At 44.5% G+C, this 23896-nt stretch overlaps 1 protein-coding gene across 1 annotated transcript in view; it reads right to left on the bottom strand.

The window, feature by feature from the left end:
• Positions 1-23896, bottom strand: part of PDZ-GEF (PDZ domain-containing guanine nucleotide exchange factor) — a 227190-nt gene that overhangs the window by 198829 nt on the left and 4465 nt on the right. The window contains exons 2-3 of the mRNA XM_019047035.2: positions 12357-12484; positions 9918-10001 (exon numbers count right to left, since the gene is read on the bottom strand). Coding sequence (XP_018902580.1) covers positions 9918-10001; positions 12357-12484 — 212 coding nt within the window. The remainder of the gene's footprint in view (positions 1-9917; positions 10002-12356; positions 12485-23896) is intronic.

A 23896-nucleotide genomic window follows, 5' to 3' on the forward strand; every position in this document is an offset into this window, starting at 1 on the left:
CCCCCCTCCACGCGCCGAAGCCTAGCGCCCTAGGCCAGCCCCCCGCGTAGGCTAGCCCCATATAGCCATAGCACAACCGCCTAGGCAACTAGCGCCGCCCCAGCCGCCGCAATAGCACTATAGCCAGCACCCGCGCCCCTAGCCGCCCCGCCCCCGCTAACCCCCCCCCACCCCCCCCCCAGCCCCAGCGGCCCCCCCCCCCCCCCCCCCCCCCACCCCCCGCCCCCCTACCCCCCCCCGCCCCCCGCCCCCCCCCCCCCCCCCACCCCCCCCCCCCTCCACCACACCCCACCCAGCACCCCCAATCCCAAACACACCCCCTCCCCACCGCCCCCACGCCCCCCACCCACCCCGCCCCCCCCCCGTCCCCACCCCCCCCCCCCCCCCCCCCCCCCCCCCCCCCCTAGCCCCCCCCCCCCCCCCCAATAACGGCCCGCCCGAATTTTTCTTTGTGTCGCTTGTCGCATCGCATCGCCACCGTTGGGATGAGTTTCCGGAGCACGGAGTGATCAGATTGGCGCGACGCACAGTGATCGAGTCAATTAGAGAGATCGGATATGAAATTTTGGACTGAAACCGCAAATTTGGATGTTTCTTTCGTCACATTTTAAATTAAAAGGGGTGAAAGAAGAAAGAAAGAAGAAAGAAGAAAAGTTTACGAGGAAACCAGTGAAACCACTTCTGGCACCTCAAAGTGAAGAAAATTTTACGAGGAAACCAGTGAAACCACTTCTGGCACCTCAAAGTTTTGTATAAACAGAGTTAGGAGCTTTAAAAGTTTCCAAATTTTGTCCGACCTCACGCTGTTATTTGATATATTGCTCACCTCCTTCGCCCATCGCAACCATCCGCTTACACGAATGGGATCTCTCTTTGTCTACTTTGTCAATCAATTCCAATAATCGACCCGCTGTGCGACATGTTACTTTGTCGGGACTTTTCCTCGTCCTGACATCAGAGCCGCTTGTAAGCGCCGTGTTACAAACAACAGATTCTACCGGGACTTTGTAAGACAATGCGTTAAGTTGAAGTTATTTTCCGGGATTCGCAAGCTGAGAATTCGGTTTTCGACGACTCGAAATTGCACCGCATGCCGATGAAAAGATTACAGAGAAGTTCAATGCCCATGAGTGGAATTAAGGGGGAGGTTACCGCCTCGTCCCAGACATGTCTACTCGGCCTCCTTGACGAAATAAGAATGGATACCGAAGTCTGGCACCACCCCTATAACCCCTAGGATTCTTGCCCTTTTGAAGTTTTGGGGATTCTCAAAAGGCGTTTCCTTTGAATTGGGGGCACTCAAAAGTTCAATTGAACGTATTTATGCTAAAAGGAACTATATGCATAGGGCAGTGGCGTGGCGTGAATTGCGATATATCGATTGTTGTCTCATTTAAACCTATGAAAAGAGATCGATTATCAGGGTGTTCGCAGCGAACACCTTAGTAATCGATTCTTTACCATAGCTTCAAATGGCGAGATATCGATAATCGATTATTCACGCCACGCCACTGGCATAGGGTTTGCGTGCAAAATAGTTCCTTTTAGCATAAATACGTCCAATTCGCCGTCTCAATCCGTTTAAAATTTTTTGGGGTGATGCTCGGAGCCGGTGGTGCTTGGATCACCCCGTGTTGCATTCCTGTCATCGTTGAAATGGGACTGCGTTCGGCAGAAAAGAACGAAGCCACATCATTATTGCCAAACTTAAGTGGACAATTCAATTTTTTACAAGAGAACGCTCGTGCAGATTCTTTTCAAAATTTTGGGGAATCTGATAAAATTCAATAAAAATTGCGGAAAAATCTGCACGACCGTTTTCATGTAAAAAATTGAATTGCCCGATTTTTGGCAATAGCTGACGTGGCTTGGTTCCTTTCTGCCCCCTGCAAAATAATGTAATGATACGTAATCATAATCATTATGCAAAAAAAAAATATTTTTTTTTTTTTTTTTTCCCCAAACAATTATTTTATTTGTTAAATGACACAGTAGAATGATACGTGACAGGGTATCACCTGAAGGCCTAAGTTTACATATTATTAGTTTTTAAAGATCCTATTTACAATTTTTTGATTATTCCCCTGTCCCATGGAAGCTTATTGTCTAGTTACTTAAGTTCTAATTGGTTTCTCGAAGATCCTCTGTCTTCTTTTCGCTTTAGTTGTTTTTGTTTGTCCCGGAATTGCCTTGAGGTGGCCTGTCTTCGGGTGAGGAGGAGGGTTGGCAACTATCGTCATCCTTTTCTTGATTAAGTGCATGTTGTTTTCCCTGTAGTGTGTTCTTGACGTATGCATGTATTAGTGTCCATTTTTTGCAAAAAAAAAAATATTGAACTTTCGGTAAAAACCTGAAAAATCTACGGTTGAAATCTCAGCATTCACTCGGCAATTATCCGATACGATAGCGGCTATCCCGATAGTGGAGGGTCGACGAGGCATCTCGTATCTAGTTCAATGAGTGCATCGGCGGGGGCGGGGGTGGGGGAGTCGGAGTTGGATGCGCGGAAGGACGCGGGATGGGCATGAAGTCATAAACTCATAACCTCATAACCGCGGTGGTCGCGACGCTGGCCGCAGTTGAGCAAGAGCGACGCGCTGCTTTCGGCTCCAGCGCGACAAACGGACGGACGCGCGTCGCGTCGCTGACCCAATTTCCTCTCATTAAAAAATGCTTCATATCCCGGCCCGGCCGCGCGGTCCGATTCCGACTCCGGCCACCGTTGCCGTCCGCTGGGACGCAATCGGCCGATCCCGGCAAAGTATCTTTATCGAGAGAGCATGGACGCTAGATCCCATGGAGACCCTCAGGATCCTGAAAATTGGCGGTGACTGATGAGACCGAAGACCAAGAGAGACCCTCCACTGGTCTCTTGGTGACAGGTGGAAACTTTTACTTTTAGTGATTAAACACATCCTCATGGACAATTGGACGTATTTCTGTCAAACGGAACTATGTGCATTAAGACATGAGCCCTGAGACCCATAAGAATATGCGCATAACAGGGCTCACGTCATAATGCACATAGTTCCGTTTGATAGAAATATGTCCAATTTTAATTGAGTAACAATCATCGCCCTTTTTTGAGGCGTTGGCCTATCTGCTATAGGTGCCTGATGAGACAATTCGGGTGACGAAAAGGGCTGGACACGCGTTCAAATTGAAGCTTCAAAGCGGTGGCTGTTTGGTCAAGTGTTGCGCATCGATGCGTCAAAATAGAACACATCGATGGCAACACTTGGCTGAACAGCCACCACTTTGAAGCTTCAATTTGAACGTGTGTCCAGCCCTTAGTGTGTCGAGAAAGTTTGCCAAACTTGGGTATGTTTGCAAAACGAAACACCCAAAACGTTTATTCCGCAAAATTGGTTTAAAATCTAAGTAAGAAGTAATCTACGAAAATCTAAATAGAATCTAGGAAGAAGGTCTAAATGCGTATACAGGATGATCCAAGGCTATGCCGCCGGACTGCAGAAGCGTCTCCTTGGATCAAAATAAGACTTTCCTCTTCCCAGAAATGTTTTCCATGGAGAGCGTTTTATCGACCGATGAATCGTCCGCTGGAAACAAACGCATTTTAAACCAAACAACAATCGCGTAAACGCAACAGAAACCGAGTTAACATCCGCGGTTATTGAGCGCGTTTTCGGACGGCTCAAATCTGAGCGCGCGGCTGCGGCTGTCAATCAGCCTCAGCGCTCCCGCGCGGAGCATTAGCCAGAGCCGGAAATTAAAATATGAGAGGACCCCCGTCCCCCCTCGTCCCCCGCGGGACCCCCTCGTTTCCTCTCTGGTGATTTAATTTCTGGCGCCTCTCCTCGCTGGCTCCCCCGGTAAGTGTTCGGGGATCCACGGAGTCTCCTGAGTGTGAAATTTCCATCGATTTCCTGCCAGGGCACCGGCGTTGCTGATTGATGAGAGCTCGGTATCGAAATTTCAGCCTTTCGGTATTTCAGTCGTTAATCGTCGGAGAGGTAGCGAAAGTTCCGGGGTAAACGGGCCCTGCAAGAGAGTGCTCGTTTTGGAGCGGCGCTGAGAGGGGGGTCGGAGCTAGAGGGACTCGAAAAGCTGTGCGGAATTTCGTCCTACGACGTGAAAGTCATCATTAGGCGAATTGAGATGTTGCATGTGTGAGGGATTTGCGATTTGACTGTTGATTCTTACGTAAAAGTTCGCGAGAAACACGATGGTGCCACTGATTTTCTCTGAAATCATCTCCCAAGCTCAAAAAAAGCTCTCAAAGTGAGGCCAAAATGGAGGGGATATCCCGCCCTACCCTGAGAGTCCACCTCTACATCAAGACAAACTCTCCATGCAAAGATAGGGAGCAAATACATTTATTAGCAGTGATGCTGTGTTTTCAGTTTTAGAGTCCCTAAATGAAGTGGCAGCCCTGTCAATGTATTTGCTCCCTATCTTTGCATGGAGAGTTTGTTTTGATGTAGAGGTGGACTCTCAGGGTAGGGCGGGATATCCCCTCCATTTTGGCCTCACTTTGAGAGTTTTTTATGAGCTTGGGAGTTGATTTCAGAGAAAACCAGTGGCACCATCGTGTTTCTCGCGAACTTTTACATAAGAATCAACAGTCAAATCGCAAATCCCTCACACTTGCAACATCTCCATTACATGCGCAACAATTTGCTTCATCATCACTGCTGTCTTGATTGCTGTCACAGGTTGAAAATTTTCCTCCGAGGATCGATATTTCGAGCTCCCGTTTTTCTTCCCTTCTCCTTTTGCTCTCGATACACTGCCTCATTTCACGAGGGAAACTGGTTAGCTACACCTATAATCGCGACTTCCGCAAGATTGTGACGAAAATCGCCCCCCCCCCCCCTCCCCCTTCGTCCTGCATTCTAGTGAGGAAATTATGGCATGGTTAGGTGGTCAGCCAATGGCGATGGACATGACGCGGGCGCAACGCGGCGTTAGGCGTCCTGAACGATGACGACGGCGACATGCACGTATTTTCCGAGAAACCGAGAATGACCGCCTCGAAAACGGTTCGCGACCGTTCGCGTCCGGTTGTGCTCAAAGAGCGTGCGTTCTCACACACTCCATCCTTCAAAGTTTGAGTTCCTCGTCCTCGAGTTAGGTTGGCAACATGACACGACGGTGATCTGAGGGCCAATGAACTGATTTTTGGGGCTGCGCAAGCATCACAGAAATTGGCTCTGCGGACTGATTATTCGAATTGATAGACGAAGCTATAGACAAAGATAGCATAGGGAGTATGGAGCGATTCTATTGGTCGCAACTGGTGGTTCTATATGGATCTATATGGAACACGGAGCGTTCGATTCCAGCCACTTGAATTTTTTCCAGCAGAGCACGGCCAAACTTCACGCGTGCCCGGGCGAGAAGTCAGGTGGAAAGCAGGAGAAAAATCATAATCGGGGAAAGTGAATCCCGACCCGAAGCTGCCATGCTAAGGAAAAACGCCGTATGAGCCTTTAGACGTTGCCACATTTCTTTTAGTAAATCACGAATTTTCGGGAAAATTTGTAAATATTTTTCTTCCAATTTTGCAGAGAATTTTGTTCGCAGTTTCATCTAAAATTTCGGAAAATTTCGAGGGAAAATATCCGTAGCTTTCCTTAAAAATGAACATTTTATCGAAGGAAATTTGGCAACTCTCGAGTGTTCATACGGCGTTTTTCCTCAGGAAGGCAGAATGGCTGAGTCGCCTCGGGGGAGTCGCGCTTATCGAGCGGCCATCCATCACGAAAGGAGGGCGCGCCGCCCGAGATGGGAACAGGGAGCCATTCTTCCCGCTTTTCCCCGTTCCCGGTGCCCCGATTTCGGTTTTCACAACACTCCGCGTTTCACCGGCGTTGGCGGGGGGGGGGGGGGCAGGCAGGAGAGATTTGTAGCCGGGAGCGGCAATTACAAAAAAAGGAAGGGGTCTTCCGCCGGGGGCCCGGCCCCCGAGCTCCGAGTTTCCGGCCGCGCTCCGAGTAGCACCGCTTCGCAACTATCGCACGCCGAGGTTGATCTTGTTGAATGAGCTGGAAAAAACCAGCGCGCGGAAAAAGCGCGGATTTTGAAGCACGTAGTTTCCACGACGCAGAAATGTAAAGGTTGCAACGTTGAGTCAGACCATTCAATTTTTACTGCAATATAAGCGTGTGGCTTCTGTCCTAAATTTTGTTAATTTTGGTGTGTAGTCAGAGGAAAAGTTGGTCTTCTTGAATGAGGTGGAAAAGTCAGGGCGTTTACCGCAAGTAAGGAAAAAGTACGGATACTTTGACAAGGTACGGAGTTTTAATTCTGCACCGTCGTATGGTTAGCTGCAAACCCCCCCCCCCCCCCCGCCCCCAATTCCTCTCCGGGTATGGGCTTTGGCCGTTCTACGCCAATCCGAAGCTCACGGCTGTTCCCGCGGTTACGTAAAACGAGAAAGCATGGTGCCACCCCTGATCGGCGACCGGGATTCCGATTTCGGAGTTGCCTCGTCGAGGGTCTGCTGCGGCTGGAGGCCGGGACTTCCTAGTTGGCCGGGGGCAATGACCAAAGTGTTGGCCGCGGGCGGGGGGGGGGGGGGGCGGCCGGGGCTGGAATGCACTCGGTGGAGAAAACTGATAGATAGCCAATTGGCGTAACGCGCTAACGCGGGTTCGGGGCGAACGGCGAACGTCGAACGTGAACGTGCATGGCGTTGCGGCGGGCAACACATGGCCGCGGCTCCACCGCGCACCGCACATAAATTCCCCCGTTCCAATCACACTTGCGACAGCTACTGTAACACGGTAACGCGCCACGTTGTCACATCCATACGATCATTTTCCAACATTTTCAGTTCCTGACTACGAGCTAGGAAATTTTGGCTAGCAACTTCAGGACCGATATAGGGTTGTCACAAAATTAAGAAAATGAAATTCCCTCACACTTCTCTAATTTCCTGACACCTCTGAGTAAAATTCCCTTTAAACATGCCATACCTCCAAAAAGGCATAATTTAAAAGTTTCTAGGCAAAATGTGTTACTCTAAACGTCAAATCCACTCTAAAAAACTATTAAAGGTAAATTGGCAATTTTTCCGTAACATTTTCGTCACTTTCCCTGACATTTCCAGGTATGGTCTCTGACTTTTGAAAAATCCCTGACAATTCCCGGTTTTCTCTGCCTGTAGCAACCCTGGATATAGACTACAATTTTCGAGGTTTCCGGGTCAAAATTGGGCCAAAATTTCCAGATTTTTTCTTCCATGCATTTGCAAAGAGTTGAGGAAAATTTACACACAAAAGAAAAGTCCCCCTTCCACAGATCCGGTCACATATCTATTGAGCTTTGCTAATGAACAGAGCAGACGATTGAGGCGATTGATTTGAGTCATCAAAAAATGTTGAGAGAACTACCAACTGGATTCATGACAAAATTCTATCGTGACTTAAAAATTACGCCTTTTTCTTACGTTTTTTCTGACTTTTCAATATTTTGTCATCCTAACTCCGTCGCGGAGAGTTCCGGACGCTGGAGCCGTAGCTTCGTAGCTTCGATTGCTCCGGGTTCTAGGTAAGTACGGTTTCCAGGGCCGGTGTTTTTATTCCAGTGCTTGTATTTTGACGCCGGTTTAGGATCTACATGGATCGTTCAAACGTCCCTTGCCGATTAGATTTCATTTCGGTGGAAAAGGATAAAATAAATACTTTTTCGATGGCTAAATAAAGTAAAAAAATGAAAGTGGCAGCGTAAGCGAGGTGGTGCCAAGACATGGTGCAGCAGTGCATCGCGGAATGGAGTGTCTGGCTCTGGTTGGTCACTTGGCAGCCGCAACACAACGCAAAGCCAATGCTCCCCGATGAGGTTGCCACAAATCCCATGAAACTTTCGCAGTCGAGCATAATATTGATTCAAAGAAAACACTTGCCCGGAGTTACAATAACCTCTTACACGGATAAAAAATATAGTTACAGGTTGTCTAGTTTTTTTTTCCATTTGGGGAAGTCCTGATGAAATCCTGATTTTCCTGATTTTTGACTGCTAAACCCTGATTTCATAATTTTTCCAAATCCTGATTTTTGACAGAGAAACTTTAGCTTCACAGGTCAATTTTTCTTAATTCTTCTTTTCTTTTCTTTCTTTCTTCTTCTGGTCTCACGACCGATTTTTCCTAAAATCCTGATGGAATCGGGAAAATCCTGATACTAGACACCCTGCCTTAGTAATCAGTAGATTTGGGGTAAGTTCATCAGAAAGGAACCAACCCACATTAAGTTGAAACTGATAAAAAGAGGTTTGAAGTTAAATTCATGAATAAAGCTCGATGTAGAAAATGAACTTTAACACCTTTTTTCATAAACTAATTTCGTTTTTTCGACTTTCAGGTTTTTCCGGGAGAAAATAAACGACTCGTGGAACTCGTGAACATTCTTAACTTAAGTTTTTCGAAAAAAAAGGTTGGTTCCCCTCTGGTAAACTCGGTCCATTTCTGAATACACACCCGATCCCCAGATTATGCAGTCTATTTGACTACTAAAATTTTCCCTATCTCTGTTTAGTTATTTCCCCCGAAAAATACACTACTGTTTCACTTCAAATTTCTACAATATGAACCAATTTCCAGCCACATCTTTCTCCGAAACGTGTTACTTCCGGCGAGCTCACATCGGTTGCCATGATATTGCGGCAGCTGATGGGACACGGCCACCGAAGGGGCGACGGGCGATTGTGACCGTTGTAAAGGGGAAATTGAGCATTCGGTGGCCGGCGCGAAGCCGCGGACTCCACCATCACGATGGCCGTTGCCGCGGCCGATAGCACGTTCCTTTCCGCATCTCTGCGTTTCCCAGCGACCGGCCGAGTGGCGAGTACCGGAATTCCAGCCGCCGGCCGGTCGTCACGTTCCCGGCGCCCACGGACCCCCCCCCCCCCTCCATCCATCCCGACGCCCAGAGCTGATCAGCGCCGGCAACCCAGTTTTCCCGCTGGCTCGCAGCCCGAGAAAATACATAGAAAAATCCAATCGAAGGGTCGTACTCATGAGCCTACAGGGTGTCTACCAGTTATAAAGAACCGAAATTGGGGACTTTTAGGGGTGTTGTTGTTTTTTTTTTTTTTTTTTTTTTTTTTTTTTTTTAAGAAAATCGAAGTCTTTTTTCGCCGAAATAGTATAGGGAAAGGGAGCCAGTTAGAGCGTTAAAAGGCGTATTTTATACGACTAATTTTACAAGTCATGTTGAGGGAAAATACATGGAAAAATCCACTCGAAGGGTCGTACTCATAAGCCTTAACAGGGTGTCTACCAGTTATAAAAAACCAAATTTGGGAACTTTTAGGGGTGTTTTTTTTTTCTTTTTTCTTTTTTTTTTAAAGAAAATCGAGGTCTTTTTTCCCCGAAATAGTATAGGGAAAGGGAGCCAGTTAGAGCATTAAAAGGCGTATTTTATACGACTAATTTTACAAGTCATGTTGAACCGATGAAAACATACGAAAAACCAAGCAACACTTTAGTTTTTCCGTTCCTGGTTATACCGAGCCGCCGCGGCTGGCGGGAAAATGTGAAAATGCCGGTGTTTAGGACGATTTTTGTCATTTTTTAGGGACCTGAACAAAAAAGTTGGGGACTTTCGGGGATATCGGGGACACCCTTCCAAAATCGGGGACATTGGGGACTTTTGGGGACCGGTAGACACCCTGCTTAACTGCTTAAGCAAGAACCTCCCGGGGGTTCCTGCTGGATGACCGAGTATGACCCAATGAGCTCATGTGTACGCGAGCATTCATAAATTATGTAGCGTTCTTTTTCAGCACTTTTGACCCCTACCTCTTCCAACGGTTTGGTGACGTGGGTTCCTATCCTTTAACGCGTAAAAAAAATGGCGTTACACTTATCTAGACCCCTCTCTCCCCCTGAGGCGCTATGCAATTTATGGACGGACCCTAGAATTTGCTTGAAAGTAACGATGGAAGCTTACCTGGATGTGGGTAGGAACATGGATCCATCGATGAACACCGAACCGGAGAGTAGCACGTACCAACACGTCGACAACTCCCCCGTGCTGTAACAAAAACGCACACCGTCTTAAAAGTCACCCTTGGAGGGGATTCCAAAAAATAAATAAATAAATAAATAAATAAATAAATGAATAAATAAAAATAAAATAAGATAAAACTTTAAAGGCGTGACTTACTTAGCAGCCTCAATAATGATAGTTCAAATTCGATTCATAGGAGAACACGCCGACCATTGTCTCGTTTACATGGCCTATAATGGAACTATACATAGAGCTCCCTTCGCGCCTTTAACTGATTACCTGCTTACCTCTTTTGGAAAAAATGACTTAAATTTTCCGCCAAGAATATTACCTCATAAATTAAGAATAAAATTACTTAAATCGAGCAGATTTCAGCTTTTCATAAGCTCCATTCTTGTCGTCACATCGATGAAAGCTATTTGCTTTTAAATATAAGTATTATTTCTGCACGCAAAAAAATAGTCGGTGCTAATGACAGAACCTTCTGTTCACAGGGCTCCCGCACTTTTTTTGTTATACTTACAGAACTTTTCTGTTGTGAGGACAGAGTACTCTGTCCTCATAACGGCAACTTCTGTAGATGTAACAAAGAAAGTGCAGGAGCTCTATGAACAGAACTATTTTTTCAGTGTGCTCGATTCAAGAAAACTGCGTTGTTGACGGTGGATTCCATAATATTTCTGCTGAAGTCAAATCCCTTTTCCTAGCTTATCGTTGGTTCACTGACTTACATCAGATCTTGGCTCTGCATACTTGCAGAAAGACCTTTTAACGCCTCTCAAATTCTCTGGAAAGTTGACATGCAAGAAATTAAGCCCAACTCACGCGGTGTAACTCTTCATTCAACTTTTCTTTCAACTTTATTGGATGAAAGTTTTCACTTCGTAATTTAAATAGGAGAAATTTCCATTCGCAATAGAGTTGGAGGAAAAGTCAAATGAAAAATTGAACTGTTAGAATTAGTCTTAGAACATTAAAATTCTCTAACACTGGGGGCGTATATAAGTTATCGGAGGAATCAGTGGCGTGGCGAGAATTGCTGTGCATCGATTGTTGTGCCATTTAAACCTATGGTAAAGAATCGATTGTCGAGGTGTTCGCTGCGAACATCCTGTTTATCGATCCTTTTCTATAGGTTTAAATGGCATAAAAATCGATATATCGCAAGCCACGCCACGCCACTGGGAGGAATCGACTTGTTGAATTACACTCTCTGATTAGTCTCTGCGGTTGCATCCTTCCACAGTCGACTTTATCCATTTTTAGTGGCCACAAAATATTGATCCAAGGGTTGCCGAATAGGCATACATGCACTTTTAGAACGGAAACCTCAATAAAAAGATTTCCTTCAGCATTACATCGACGATTTTTTTTTACTTTTTTCATTGCAAGCTGAAACAAAGGACCGTGGAACAATGAAACAATGGACTGAACTGGCATAACCGGGAACTGCGCAAGTGAACACGTGTGACTGACGGAGCCTAGACTGGAAAAGCAAGAATATTGATCCGTCATCACGATGGTTTCATTTTCCCATCGACCGATCACCTTTTCTCGAGTCGTTCGAAAAACAAAGACAGCGCTTGGGAAACTTTCACATCATCACTTTCATTACCACCCATGCTGTCCATGCGAGTTATGGATTTTGAATAATGAATTAATTCGGCGAAAATGTTGAATACAAATCCCTAAGTTCTGACAGGGTGTCTAGTTTCTTTTTCGTTCGGAAATCCTGAAGAAATCCTGATTTTTAACTACTAAATCCTGATTTCATAATATTTCAAAATCCTGGTCAAATCCTGATTTTTTGCGGAGAAAAATCAACGGACGGATAGCGGATACTGAGCGGAAAATAATTTTTCCGACTTTCCTCTCAAATCCTGATTTTACGACCGATTTTGCCTAAAATCCTGATGAAATCGGGATTAAATCCTGATAGAATCGGAAAAACCAGATGAATCCAGATGCAAGACGCACCCTAGCACTCGAGATTACTTTGCGCTGGCAGTTAAAAACATCACACACCAAAAAAAAATTTCTTTAACACTGATTTTACTTTTCATTTTTGGTTAAGACTGGAATGAGTACATCTGCAAGTTTAAGGGTGTTGATTCACGTAAAAAGACTATGAACAGGACCATAAACCGTGGGTCCATCCTCCAATCTTCTTATTCTTAGCATACATTTTTAAGCCGCTAAATGACCACTCCTCGTTTTCTATTCCGCCAATTTTTTTTTCCAATTTCAATTATCTGTAGTAATTTCCTCCCGCCTAAAAAAGGCAAGATCAACAGGGCAAAGTTTGAGGCGACACTGTTTCTTTACTCCCGGTGTGGAATGACAATGAAGATGCGTAACTGATCGTGAGAGGGTACTCACTAGTAAAGAACGTCGTTGGCCTCATGCCGCTCGTAGCGGACATATTTGCAGAGAGAGCGGAGCACCGAGTCGCGGCAAGTGGAGAGCGCCTCCAGCCCCGTGAGTCCATAGTAGATTATCTGAAGATCCTGAAACAAAAAATCATCATCAACTCACACACAGAGAAATTTCAACACAAATGTTTGCTTGCAACGCAACGGAAAATAAAACACACAATAACCCTTGACAATTTCAAGAGAACATACCAGCTGGTTTTCTTGAGGAAGTATAGTAAAAGAAAAACTCGTGCTAATTTCAGCGAATTTTCTGCATAGTACGAAGCAAATCCCTCAAAATTCTCAAAAGGATCTGCAAAAACTTTCTCTCGTAAAAAATCAAATTTCCCAGTTTTTGGCACTAGCTGATGTGGCTTGGTTCCTTTCTGCTTAGCGCGGCCATTTGAGGAACAGCTAGGAACTTCCCGGACACCTCTCAGGGTTGCTACAGAATTTGGAAAATGAAATTCCCTGACATTTCCCTGACACATTTAAGTGAAATTCTCTAGCAATTGAAGTTATGGCAAATGGTTAAGAAGACATAATTGAAAATAGTTTTCAGGCATTTGTGGTTCGAAACCTCAAATCCATTTTGGAGCGCAAATAAAGGAGATTTTACAAATTTTCCCTCACATTTTCGACATTACCGTTATTTTCCCTGAAATTTCCCGGGTTTCCCTGACTGTGGCAACCCTGACCTCTGGATCATACCTCGGAGAGTCGGCGTGACAATTTTTTCGCGGAAATAGCCGCGGTGCGCCAACCCGAAACCGGTGACCTGAATCCTGAACCAGGGCTCGTGACGAGAACGGGTATCGTTTCCACAACTTTCCAGCGTCGCTCCGTCCCGTTCTGCCACGGGTGAGGGACCCGGTTGATCCGTTAGCTCGACTCGTCTTTCTGAAATCCGACCTTGAGCTTGAGCTGGGGACTAAACTAACCCCCCCCCCCCCCCCCGACAAGCGCGACTTCCGACGCCGCGGTTATCAGATTCGAGAGGTAACAAAGAGCGGGCTCTCGTCGGTCTGATTGGCTCTCGTCATGACCTTGAACCGCGGACTTGAACCCGCAACGTCCGCGAAGTAAAACGTTCCCCTCCCGCGGGACTTATCCCCGAAATTTGCGCATCGCTGTTGATACCGCTCGAGTTGAGAGTGAACATGAAAAGGACAAAGGGGAAAAACAAAACTAAAAGCCCGAGATGTTTCGAATCAAAACTGAGTCATTTTCAGCCGAGAATAAATTAAAAATAAGAAAATATCGATGAAAAAACCTGCGGGCTGATTGTTGAAAGTGATGGACAAAGAGGACAAAAAGAATATGGAGCGATTCTATTGGTGGAGGTGGGTGGTTGCAATGGACAAAGGACGTAGGTAATAGACTAACAGCAACCATGAGAGACCCGATAGTAAGTCCACCATTATTTCCCTTGCTCTATAAGTACCACCCATTTCAACCAATAGGATCGCGCCTCATATCTTCTTTGTCTATCGTTTGTCTATCGCAATTTCATCAATCAGCTTCCTGAGACCTACATGTCGGTGGTCGAGATCCGAGAAAAACAAACGGATAAACTGATTACAGGGACATCGATGCTGGCAACATTGACCAAAAACAACCAAAAATATGTAGGTCTCACGTTTTTCATCGATATTTTTTAATTTTCAATTTATTTTCGGACTGAAAATGACTCAATTTTGAGTCGAAACGTCTCGGGTTTAGAGTGTTGTATCTTTAGCCTTGTCTCCAGTTTTCCCCTTGTTCTTTCCATGTCACCATTGTTACCTTGCAATTTTCAGATTTGTACTGTAGATTAAATTACGAATGAAACAGTCTGAAAAATTTTAGTGAAAGTAGCTCTTACGCCCTGACAGAACACCTCCATGAAAACATGATATGAATGGCCAAAGTGCGAAACCACGTATCTCCATTTGCGACGCTGTGGACTTCCTGTCAAACTTCATTTTTTTTTTTTTTTTTTTTTTTTTTGAAAACTAGTCAACGTGATTTCTCGGAAACTTCCTTCATTTTTCTTCTCTGTTGGCAGACTACCCCGTGTAAATTTGAAGCTAGTGTGCTTGTTCCTCTTCGAAATGGACGTGTTTATGCCAAAAGAAACTATGTCTCACGCAATACCTACGCACATAGTTCCTTTTGGCAAAAAAGTCCAAATAATAATGCAGGAGCAGACATTCGGCGATGGAGATGAATGGTTTCGAACTTTGGCCATCGATGTCGTTTATTTCGGCAAGTGCTTCTTCTGGTGCGCAATAAAACGTCGTTCCAACACCTAAACCTTTGCGCCCGAAGATTTAGGATGCCGACACCCAGCAACAAAAGGCGCGAACGCTCGGCGCGGGTCGAAAGTTCAGATCGAAAAGGCTAGGAGTTAGAGAGAAACTTCATTACAAACGCATTCGGGTCCGGGAAACAAAAGCGGCAATCAATCAAGAGCGAAGTGACGCAACAGAAGAATAATGAATGGAACAACGGCGCGAATGCGAATGCATAAAGCTCCCTCGCTCGGAAACTTGTTGACATTGCCCGTTACAAAACATCGCGAAACACGGGGCAAAGCTCGGATTCGAGACGGTCGCGAGCTCTGTCGGAGCGCCGGAGAACGCCTCGCGAGAGACGCGAGCTGGGATCTGAACAGCGGGCGCACTCTCGCGGGGAGAACAAGGTACTGCGGATGTAAACACTGCGGAGAGTGCTGCTCTCTGCCGTGGGTTTCTTGATCTGATTGAATGTTGCGTCACAGTAGCCGGCTGCGGGAACCTGTGGATCTGAGAGGGGAAACGCGCGAGATACACGTTCCTATGAAAATTCAGTGCAAGAAATTATTACCGTAAAAAATACAAAATAATCTCCGATTTTGTGATGTTAAACTGCATTTGACTGCGAGGACTACTTTCTTACTTCCGCGTTCAAGTCTCTAAGAATATTTACATTGTCTCTGACCGAAACAACCGATACGATTCAAATGTGTTTCGTCAAAATTGGAAGTCCACAGAGTGATAACTCTCGTTTGGCCGCGTCGACTACTTTCTTAGTCTGCGTTCAAGTCTTAACTGAAATTTCACAGCTTTCAAGTTTTTCAGGGCGTGAAGGACATTCCACGGACGTTTTTGTGCTTCCATGCCAAAAGAGGCAAGGAGGGGTTGTTGAATAATAAGGACATCTTCAATTAGTTGTGGTAGTGCCTAAATAAATTAGGTTACGGACCCAAATGTTGCAATACTACCCCAACTGAGTTGCGGTGCTGTATCGCAATTAATTGCAAATGCCCATATGATTAAAAAACTCGAGGTAGTGCCACAGTTTCAGGGGATAACCCGTGACATATTTTGTTTTCTTGTCATAGCCTTAGCACTACTGCCGATTTAAAAACAACAATTTTTTACAAGCAAATTATGAACTGGCGCACAGTGGATCGAGTCAAAATTCGGAAACTTTCGTCAACTCCGACCACACGAACTTTTGAGGTTCTAAAAGTGGTTCCATTGGTTTTATAGTGATATTTTCTTCTAAAAGTACACTTTAAAATATAAAATGGGACAAATTAAACATCAAAATTTGCAGTTTTAGTTGAAAATTTCATGTCCGACCTCATCCATTACTTTGTTCCACTGTACGGCGTGAAATGTAAACCGGCTTCACCTTCGATATTTCCAACAATGTGAGCAATGTAAGAGCACCAAAGTTTTTTCTTCGTGAGCTGTTGGCGCAACAACACCAACCTTCCTCCTCCTCTTCTTTGTACACTTAGGTTTATCTTGTTTCTAGGAGTTGGATGATGATGCGATAATCCGTACATGCTGGCTACAAAGCGAAAAAAGGCATGTTCTCGATGTCTGATCCCATCGAGCACGTCTTGAACAGACGGCGCACGCAATGAGCACGGCTTCATTTCCGAAACCGCTTGCAGTTATGACGGGTCACGCAATTTTCGTTCTGCGAAGCTGCCCTGAGTGCCCGATCCTCTATCCGGTGTGAAGGAAAGCGTGAAGTCCAGGCTTCTCTTTGTTTTTGATCTTTTCGCAGTCGACATTCACCTCCTTTGTCCCGGTTTCGAGTGGAACCTTCCGTGAAAGACTTAATCCTCCGATTCTTTAACTATAATTTATCGCATTTATCGCACCGTTCCCCACACTGGAAAAAAAAACACATTGGATCTAGAGTCCGGACTCTTAAAAACATCGACAAGAAAAAGTAATCTTGATTCAATCAGAATCTAGCTTAAATCAAGAACCAAGCATCTTAATTTAAGCCGATTTCGTTTTGATTCAAGCAAAAATTCGATTGAATAAAGAGTATTTTTTCTTGTCAATGTTTTCAAGAGTCTGGACTCTAGATCCAATGTGTTTTCTTTCCAGTGCAGATGAAAGAGCTTTACTACAAATCTGCGTTACGAAAAGTCCGATCGTGGATTATTTTGCTGAGTAATAAAAGCGAAAAATACATTTAAACACGCGTATTTTTTTGATATCTTTACGTTTACTTGCTTTTCCACGGATAAGATAAAAGCTTGTCAAAGAGATAATCTCTGAGCTCGGGTCACAAGGGAGATAGGTTTTTTCCGATTGCAAGATCGTCATAACGTCTTCATCTAAAAATTCCAACTTTTTGTCGACTATTTCTGCTTTTCCCTGACTCCAAAATGTTCCATTCCCCCGACTTTCCCTGACCATCGAACAAAATGTTCTCTCGTTTTTTTAAATTCGCTGACTGTCGCTAAACTTAGGGCAAAATTTCCTAGTTGAGAGATCGAATTATGGAAAAAGGCATTCAGTAGCTGGTTTAAAATAAACAGAATGTGTGAACAGTTGGAGGATCAGTGATTAATAGGTGTGTCCGATATCTCCTGACTTTTTCCACCAATTTTCTGACTTTCCGTTATTTTACAGACCGCCGGCAACCATGCGATAGTCAGGGTTGAAATTCCCTGACATTTCCCTGATTTCCTTGACACATTTTGGCGAAATTCCCTGACAATTGAAGATATGACAAATGGCTGAGTAGACATAAATGAAAATAGTTTTTAGGCAAAATTTGTAGTTCGAAACCTCAAACCCATTTTAGAAAGCAAATAAAGAAGATTTAACAAATTTTCCCGGACGTTTTCGACATTTTCCCTGACATTTCCCAGTTTTCCCTGACATTTCCCGATTTGGCCGATTTTCCCTGACTGTGGCAACTCTGGATAGTCCACGTACTTAATAAAAAAAGTGTAATAGCCACTGACATTAATTCATCGGAGCAACAAGACACGGCGTCGAAGGATCAGCGCGAAGGAAATCAGATGGACCCGGGCGCGACGGAGCCGACGCCAAAAGCTGAGAGCTCCTCGGTGTGGCGCGCCGAGTGCGAGTGCAGGGGAAACTGGTCACTCCTATAATTGCAGTGAGCATACACAGTGATATAAAAGCCCCGGGCAATTAGCAGCCCTAATGAGCGTGTAAAAGAGGATTTGATGGAGCAGGGGGCAGACTGGTCCTCGACGGACCACGCGCCGCAGCCGACCGGATAAATGCCTCTTCTCCGACAGACACATCGTCTGGATCCTTTCTAGTAAGGTCATGTCTGTATTTCCACATGAGCCGTGGAAAGCATCGAGTTATATGGACAACAAGCCTCATGTGGTAATCCAGATACGTCCTTACGTCTGAGGAGCCACGGTATCGGAATGCCGAAGCGGTTTGGACCGAGTTTAACAAGCGAGCACGAAGTCGCATTTTGGGGAAGAAAAATAATCGGGAAGTATTGAAATCATCTGGGCGTTCATTTCCTCCAGTCTAGAAATAATATTATGAAAGTAAAAATAGCCGTTAAACTATGTCTTTAACTGTAAGTCTTATCGAGGAGAAAGACTCGAAGTCAAAACTCTTTTCTCGGTTCAGCGTTGTTGTTGGAGCAGTGTTCGAAACTCTTACAACTCAAAAATTGGGAGGAAAATACTCATAGGTTGACTATGAAATTTTCGTTTTATCAAAAGAAATTTGGTAACGGCTGAAGGTTCATACAGCGTTTTTCCTCAGCACGACAGTATAGTATAGAGTCCCTTTACACTGAGAGTCAAGACAATGCGAATCCATTTCTGATTGGTTAACCGGATTTTAGGCCTTCACAGTGTCACAAACAGGAATAAAGATTACATTTTCACCAATTGCAAAGATTATAATCTGGAATGGACCGAGGAATTTCGGGTTCGACAAGGAACAAACGGAATGAGAGAAGGAACGGAGAAAGGAATTTGAGAATGAGCCGATCAAAGAATGATCAAAGATTACGAAAAACGTTCAATTTGTGTAATCTTTATTCCCGTTTGTGACTCCATGAGGGGTGTTGTCTTGACTCTCAGTATAAAGGGACTCTATTATAGTATAGTACAACGATGCCCGTTTGTAGATGAGCCGGCACGGGCATGGCGATCGGCGTGTTGATCGCGGTCCATGCGTGGCCGAAGCGCGGACCGGACCGAGGACTGGCCTTCCACTTCCCTCTTCCACCTGATCATCATCGTCGAGAGAAGGGGCGTCTCCGCCCTCTCATTTTCGCCGATTCCACGCCTCGCGCCACGCACTAATCCACTAATCAGACCCATTAACTCACCCTCCCACGTTGCCCACTCCACACTCTCGGTACATGAGAAAAAAAACTTGGAAACTTATTCCTCAAGGGTAGCTTAGAGTACCTGTATGGGGAGAGTATGGACAGATGTGAAGCTCCGAAAATCCATCAGGCCTTCACCGATGCCTCCGCGAATAAAGTTAGGGCCCAGAAATGCAGCCAACCTATGAATTTCAATTATCCAGAGCGCTTTACTAATACAATTGTTACGAACCATCGTTTATAAAGCACGTATTTGACTTACTTTTTGCATAAATTTACTCATTTTTGCGGAAGAACGCTCATTTATGTACATTCTTAGCCATCTTGGTTAGAATTGGAATCTGCAGACTGGCAGTGAAATTTTGTGCGTTAGAAGTTGGTTAGAAGGGCCAAGGGTGGCTGCACTTTTGGGCCCTACGCCCTCCATGAAGCGATCTGTCCATACTCTCCCCATACAGGTACTCTAGGGTCGCTAGCACACTGGAGATACAGTCAATGGACCACTGGACAAAATATGAGAAGAGACTCTTCCTCGCGTAGAATCGAATGTTTTATAAATATATCTAAAAACAGAGTCAAAATAATACCAGCAAAATCGCCACTGAACGAGAGGAACTAGCAGCGTAGACTGGAGCAGGTAGAAAGGACCCCTTGCAAAATGAACCGACTGCGCTGCAAGCATCTAGGCGACCGCTTTATCGCCCTTGCTCGCCTAATCTTTAGACACGAAAGAGTGAGTATTCTGCCATACTTGTGGGACATCGTGGATACTCCGTGGATACTCCGTGGATACTCTGTGGATACAGGGATGATGTGTTCAAAACAGCGATCGGCCGCCAATGTTTCGAGCCGAGGCGACCGCTTTACTTTACCTGCTGCCCTAATACTTGGTTTGACTTGTGAGGACTTCTAAGGGAGAGAGAGAGTCTTGTCGTGTTTAAAACGTCCCGTTCCGAAAGAGTCCCAAGCCGCAACGTTCCGGTTTCCACATGCATGCTCCTGGATACTCTGCACTTTATGGGTGATATTACTGGCGTTTGAGTTTAGCAGAGATTCCTTCTTGGCTCGGAAGGTTAGGGTTGACAAAAATCCTGCCGCAGATCATCAGTAAGCAAGAGCGTGTCACCGATGCGTCTCTACTCTCCAACCTACTCTCAGCTCTAGTGGAGAAAGAAAGAACTTTATTTGCCTTATGAACTGGTAAATTCGCCGCATATTTCAGTTACCGGCGTAGTCTGATGGGTGAGCGCTCGCCTCATGATCGGAGGGTTCGCGGTTCGCGCCCCGTGGGCTAAAAATTTTAATGCCTTGGTCATATTTATAAATGCCGCGTAGGGCATCGAAGGGTTATTTTTTCCAAAAAATAATAGTGAGGGTTGCATTTTGATTGAAACGTAATTGAAAAGGGCTCCTCTTGCTTCAAAGAAACTTCTGGATCCAAGGTCCAGGGTCCTTGTATAAGGGTATACAGGGGCCGTCCAATAAACTTGTTTTTTCTTGGAGGAAAAAGCAGACGCCAGACAGAAATTAATGTAACATAGTGTTCAGTTAACATCCTTTAGTATAAATTACGTAAGACCTTTTCCCCATTTTTGGACCCCCATACTTTCTCCTTGTGCAGCACCGTAAGGCATCCCTTAACCCCCCCCCCTCTCTAAAAATTACGTAAGTCTCGACTAGCCCCCCCCCCCTTTTTTTTCAGTTATCGTAGATCGAAGCATGACGTTTCCCGTTAGAAAAAAATGAAATTTTTAAGCCACAATTTGTTTAAGTGAAACTAAATTTCTGGAGTAAGTTCACAGGAAAGATTCATGATATAATTAGTTTAATAAACAAAAATATGGAGCAAAATTGAAGATTTTTTTGGCCTTGGGAGTAAATAGTTAAAAGTATAAAGTTGACGTAAGGATGAAGTCACTACTCATCATCGTGAGAATGAGTGGAGAAATGGGAATCAAGAGAAATGATAGGGCATGGTTCGATCGGCCAGCAATCGGTGGTTTCCTGATTTCCTCTATTTCATCTTGAATTTTATTATTAACCTGACGAAAAATGGATTTTTGCATTTTCTTGAAATATAGGCTAAAAAGTTGACGTAAGGCTCAGCCGTGCCCTCTCCTCCCCCCTCGTAAGGCACCGAAAGGCTGTTATAGATCCTCCCCTCCCCATGAGAGCCTTAAGTAATTTATGGACGGCCCCTTATTTGTATTTTTTGTATTCCTTATGGTCTTTATTAATTAAAATTCCTAATCATATAGATAATAGAAGAGAAATCACGCAGATTTTCCTTTAAAAAAAAAGGGCGTTTAATTTGGTTTGAATTTAAAAGATTCCTGCTTGGCCCGAAAGGCGAGGGTTGACAAAAATCCTGCGGCGCGTGGGGAGTGCAGTGAGTCTGCAGAAAGGAAACATCGATGCTCCCGATTGCGCACCAGACAGTTTACGATGGAAATTCGGCAGGATTTTTGTCATCCCTACCTTCCGAGCTCAAGGAAGGAATCTCTGCTGAACAGTCGACTCGATATTACTTTCAATTGTTGTTGTCTTAGTGACTTTTCTTCATGATTTCTTGATTTATACGATGCAATAATAATGATATATAAAACAAAACATTCCTTCGCGCTGAAAAAAATCCGGGATCGACATCCAGAACTCTGATAGTGCTCACGTACGTGAAAATACAGTCGCCCTTCGATAATTCGAAATCCAAGGGACAAAATAATTAAGTTAGAATTATGGAGGTTCAATTAGATAGGATTATGACTTCCGACATGGGTACACTTTTTTGCAATCATTGAAGCGACAAGTATGCAATTTCTCCAGAGGTTTCATAAAAAAAGTGAAAAATTACACGTTTTTAATCACAATATTGCGACAAACATACGATTTTTTCAGCGGTTCAGTAGGATCATAAAATATTGTGCGTTATTCACCTCAATATTGCGACAAATACGCGATTTATCTAACTGCTTTATAGGAACAAAGAAAATTACGCGTTCTTCATTGCTTCAGCGGTTTTGTGAACACATACAAAATTTCGTATTTACTTATCCCAATGACAAGGTGGAGAAATGGTGCTGGGTCCACACCATTTCGCGGGGAAACAAAGCCAAGAAATACCAAAAATACCAAAAAAATTTTTGGTATTTCTTGGCTTTGTTTCCCCGCGAAATGGTGTGGACCAGCGCCATTTCCCACCTTGTTATATACATTTGGCCACGCTTCTTACGTGTTTTAATTTTCTCACTTATCCCAATGGAAATATTCAAAGGAAGTTCCATGCAATTGTAACAGAATTTTTTTTTCGATGAGCCATATTATAACATGATGGATGTCAAACGATTTACAGGTCGAAAATCTGTATGATTTCTGTGACCTACAGCCTCACGAGTCACACGCTGGTTGCAGGATTGAGAAGTCGCTTGCGTCACGCTTTTGCTCGTCGAAATCTCACGCTTATTTCCCAGGTTGGCGCGATGAGCAGAGCATGACAAAGCACACCATTGGGCAAGCGAGAAATTATAACTATGTTTATCGCGTCGAAGATACAAGTACAACATGCACTGACTCCAATTGTATCGGCGATTTAAAATTTCTTGAAATCCGTACCGATTTTTGCAAAATAAAAAAAGTTTTCATTTCATTGATTGATTCTGAGGAATCAATTCTCAGCCGGGGAATCGTCATAGCTGATCAAGATTTCCGTTGTAAAATAAACGACCATATAACGAAGTAATCGATATGATAATTGATTGGTGAAACTGGGATGCAGAAAGTTCTTCGTCTTCCCATTTCAAGAACCCCTCCCCCCTTTTTTTAAAAAAAAATTTCAAAAATATGACTTTTTCGTGGCTCCATACGTGTAAATTGCCACGATTTTTCGAGAGACACGTGTTGTTTACCGCAGATCAACGAAAACCTATGATTTTTTACGCAATTTTGCACACACAAAAAACTCGATTTGGCCGGGTTTCCCTGTTATAAACCCCGTCCCCGGGGCCTTCCCGTTTTCAGAGGGCCCGGCGAGGGTGGGTCGAGAAGTTTTCGCATCCCTGTAGAGAGACTTCGTACCTCATCTTACAACAGTGCTAGAACTGGGGAAAGAAAAGAATAAAGACAAATGTCACATCCAAAAATTGCACCATTCAACAGATGTTTATTAGAGCGCTGCCTCCACTCGTCAAAATGACGTCAAAATGGAAGCTCAAAGTGAATCGATTTCAACGATAAGTGGCTCAAAGTCGGGACTTGATGCGCTTGATGAATCTTGCAACTTAAAATAGAGCAGCGCGACCCTTTTTTGATCAACAATCGCGAACGGATCGTATTTATCGATTCGGTCTCGCAATAAGAGCGTAGCGACGGCTCGTTTTTGTTTTTAATTTATTTTCCGGTTGAAAATGAAATTGTTGTTATTTTGAAACGTTCCGGGTTTTGTTTATTCCTTTTTCTTTATTTGCAGCCTTTTCCCCAAATTAAGTTGTTCTTTTATTATGTGTATTTTGGCTGATTAAGTTGTTTCTCATTTATCGATTCACTTTGAGCTTCCACTTTGACGCCATTTTGACGAGTGGACACAGGGCTATGCTCACCAATGGGCCAACTGATGATTGATGTATTCAGACTGATGTGACTTTTGTCAATTCTTTTCTCTCCCCTCGAATGATCTATTTTTGTTTATTCTGCATTTTTCTGCGAGAAAAAATAGAGGAGCATCCGTCATAGCGCGGGATTCGTTGCCGAGAAACTTGACAACCCTGGCAACAATCTGCACCCAGCAAAGCGAGAGTACAAGCGAATAGAGTTGCCTTAAATGGCAACTTGTTGCTGATCTCTGGGGGCCTCTACTCGTGGCTCCTCTGACGTACGGACATATGTCTATCTCCACATGAA

This window comes from Bemisia tabaci, chromosome 3 (genome assembly GCF_918797505.1).
Source record: "Bemisia tabaci chromosome 3, PGI_BMITA_v3".
In the NCBI taxonomy this organism is placed as follows: domain Eukaryota; kingdom Metazoa; phylum Arthropoda; class Insecta; order Hemiptera; family Aleyrodidae; genus Bemisia; species Bemisia tabaci.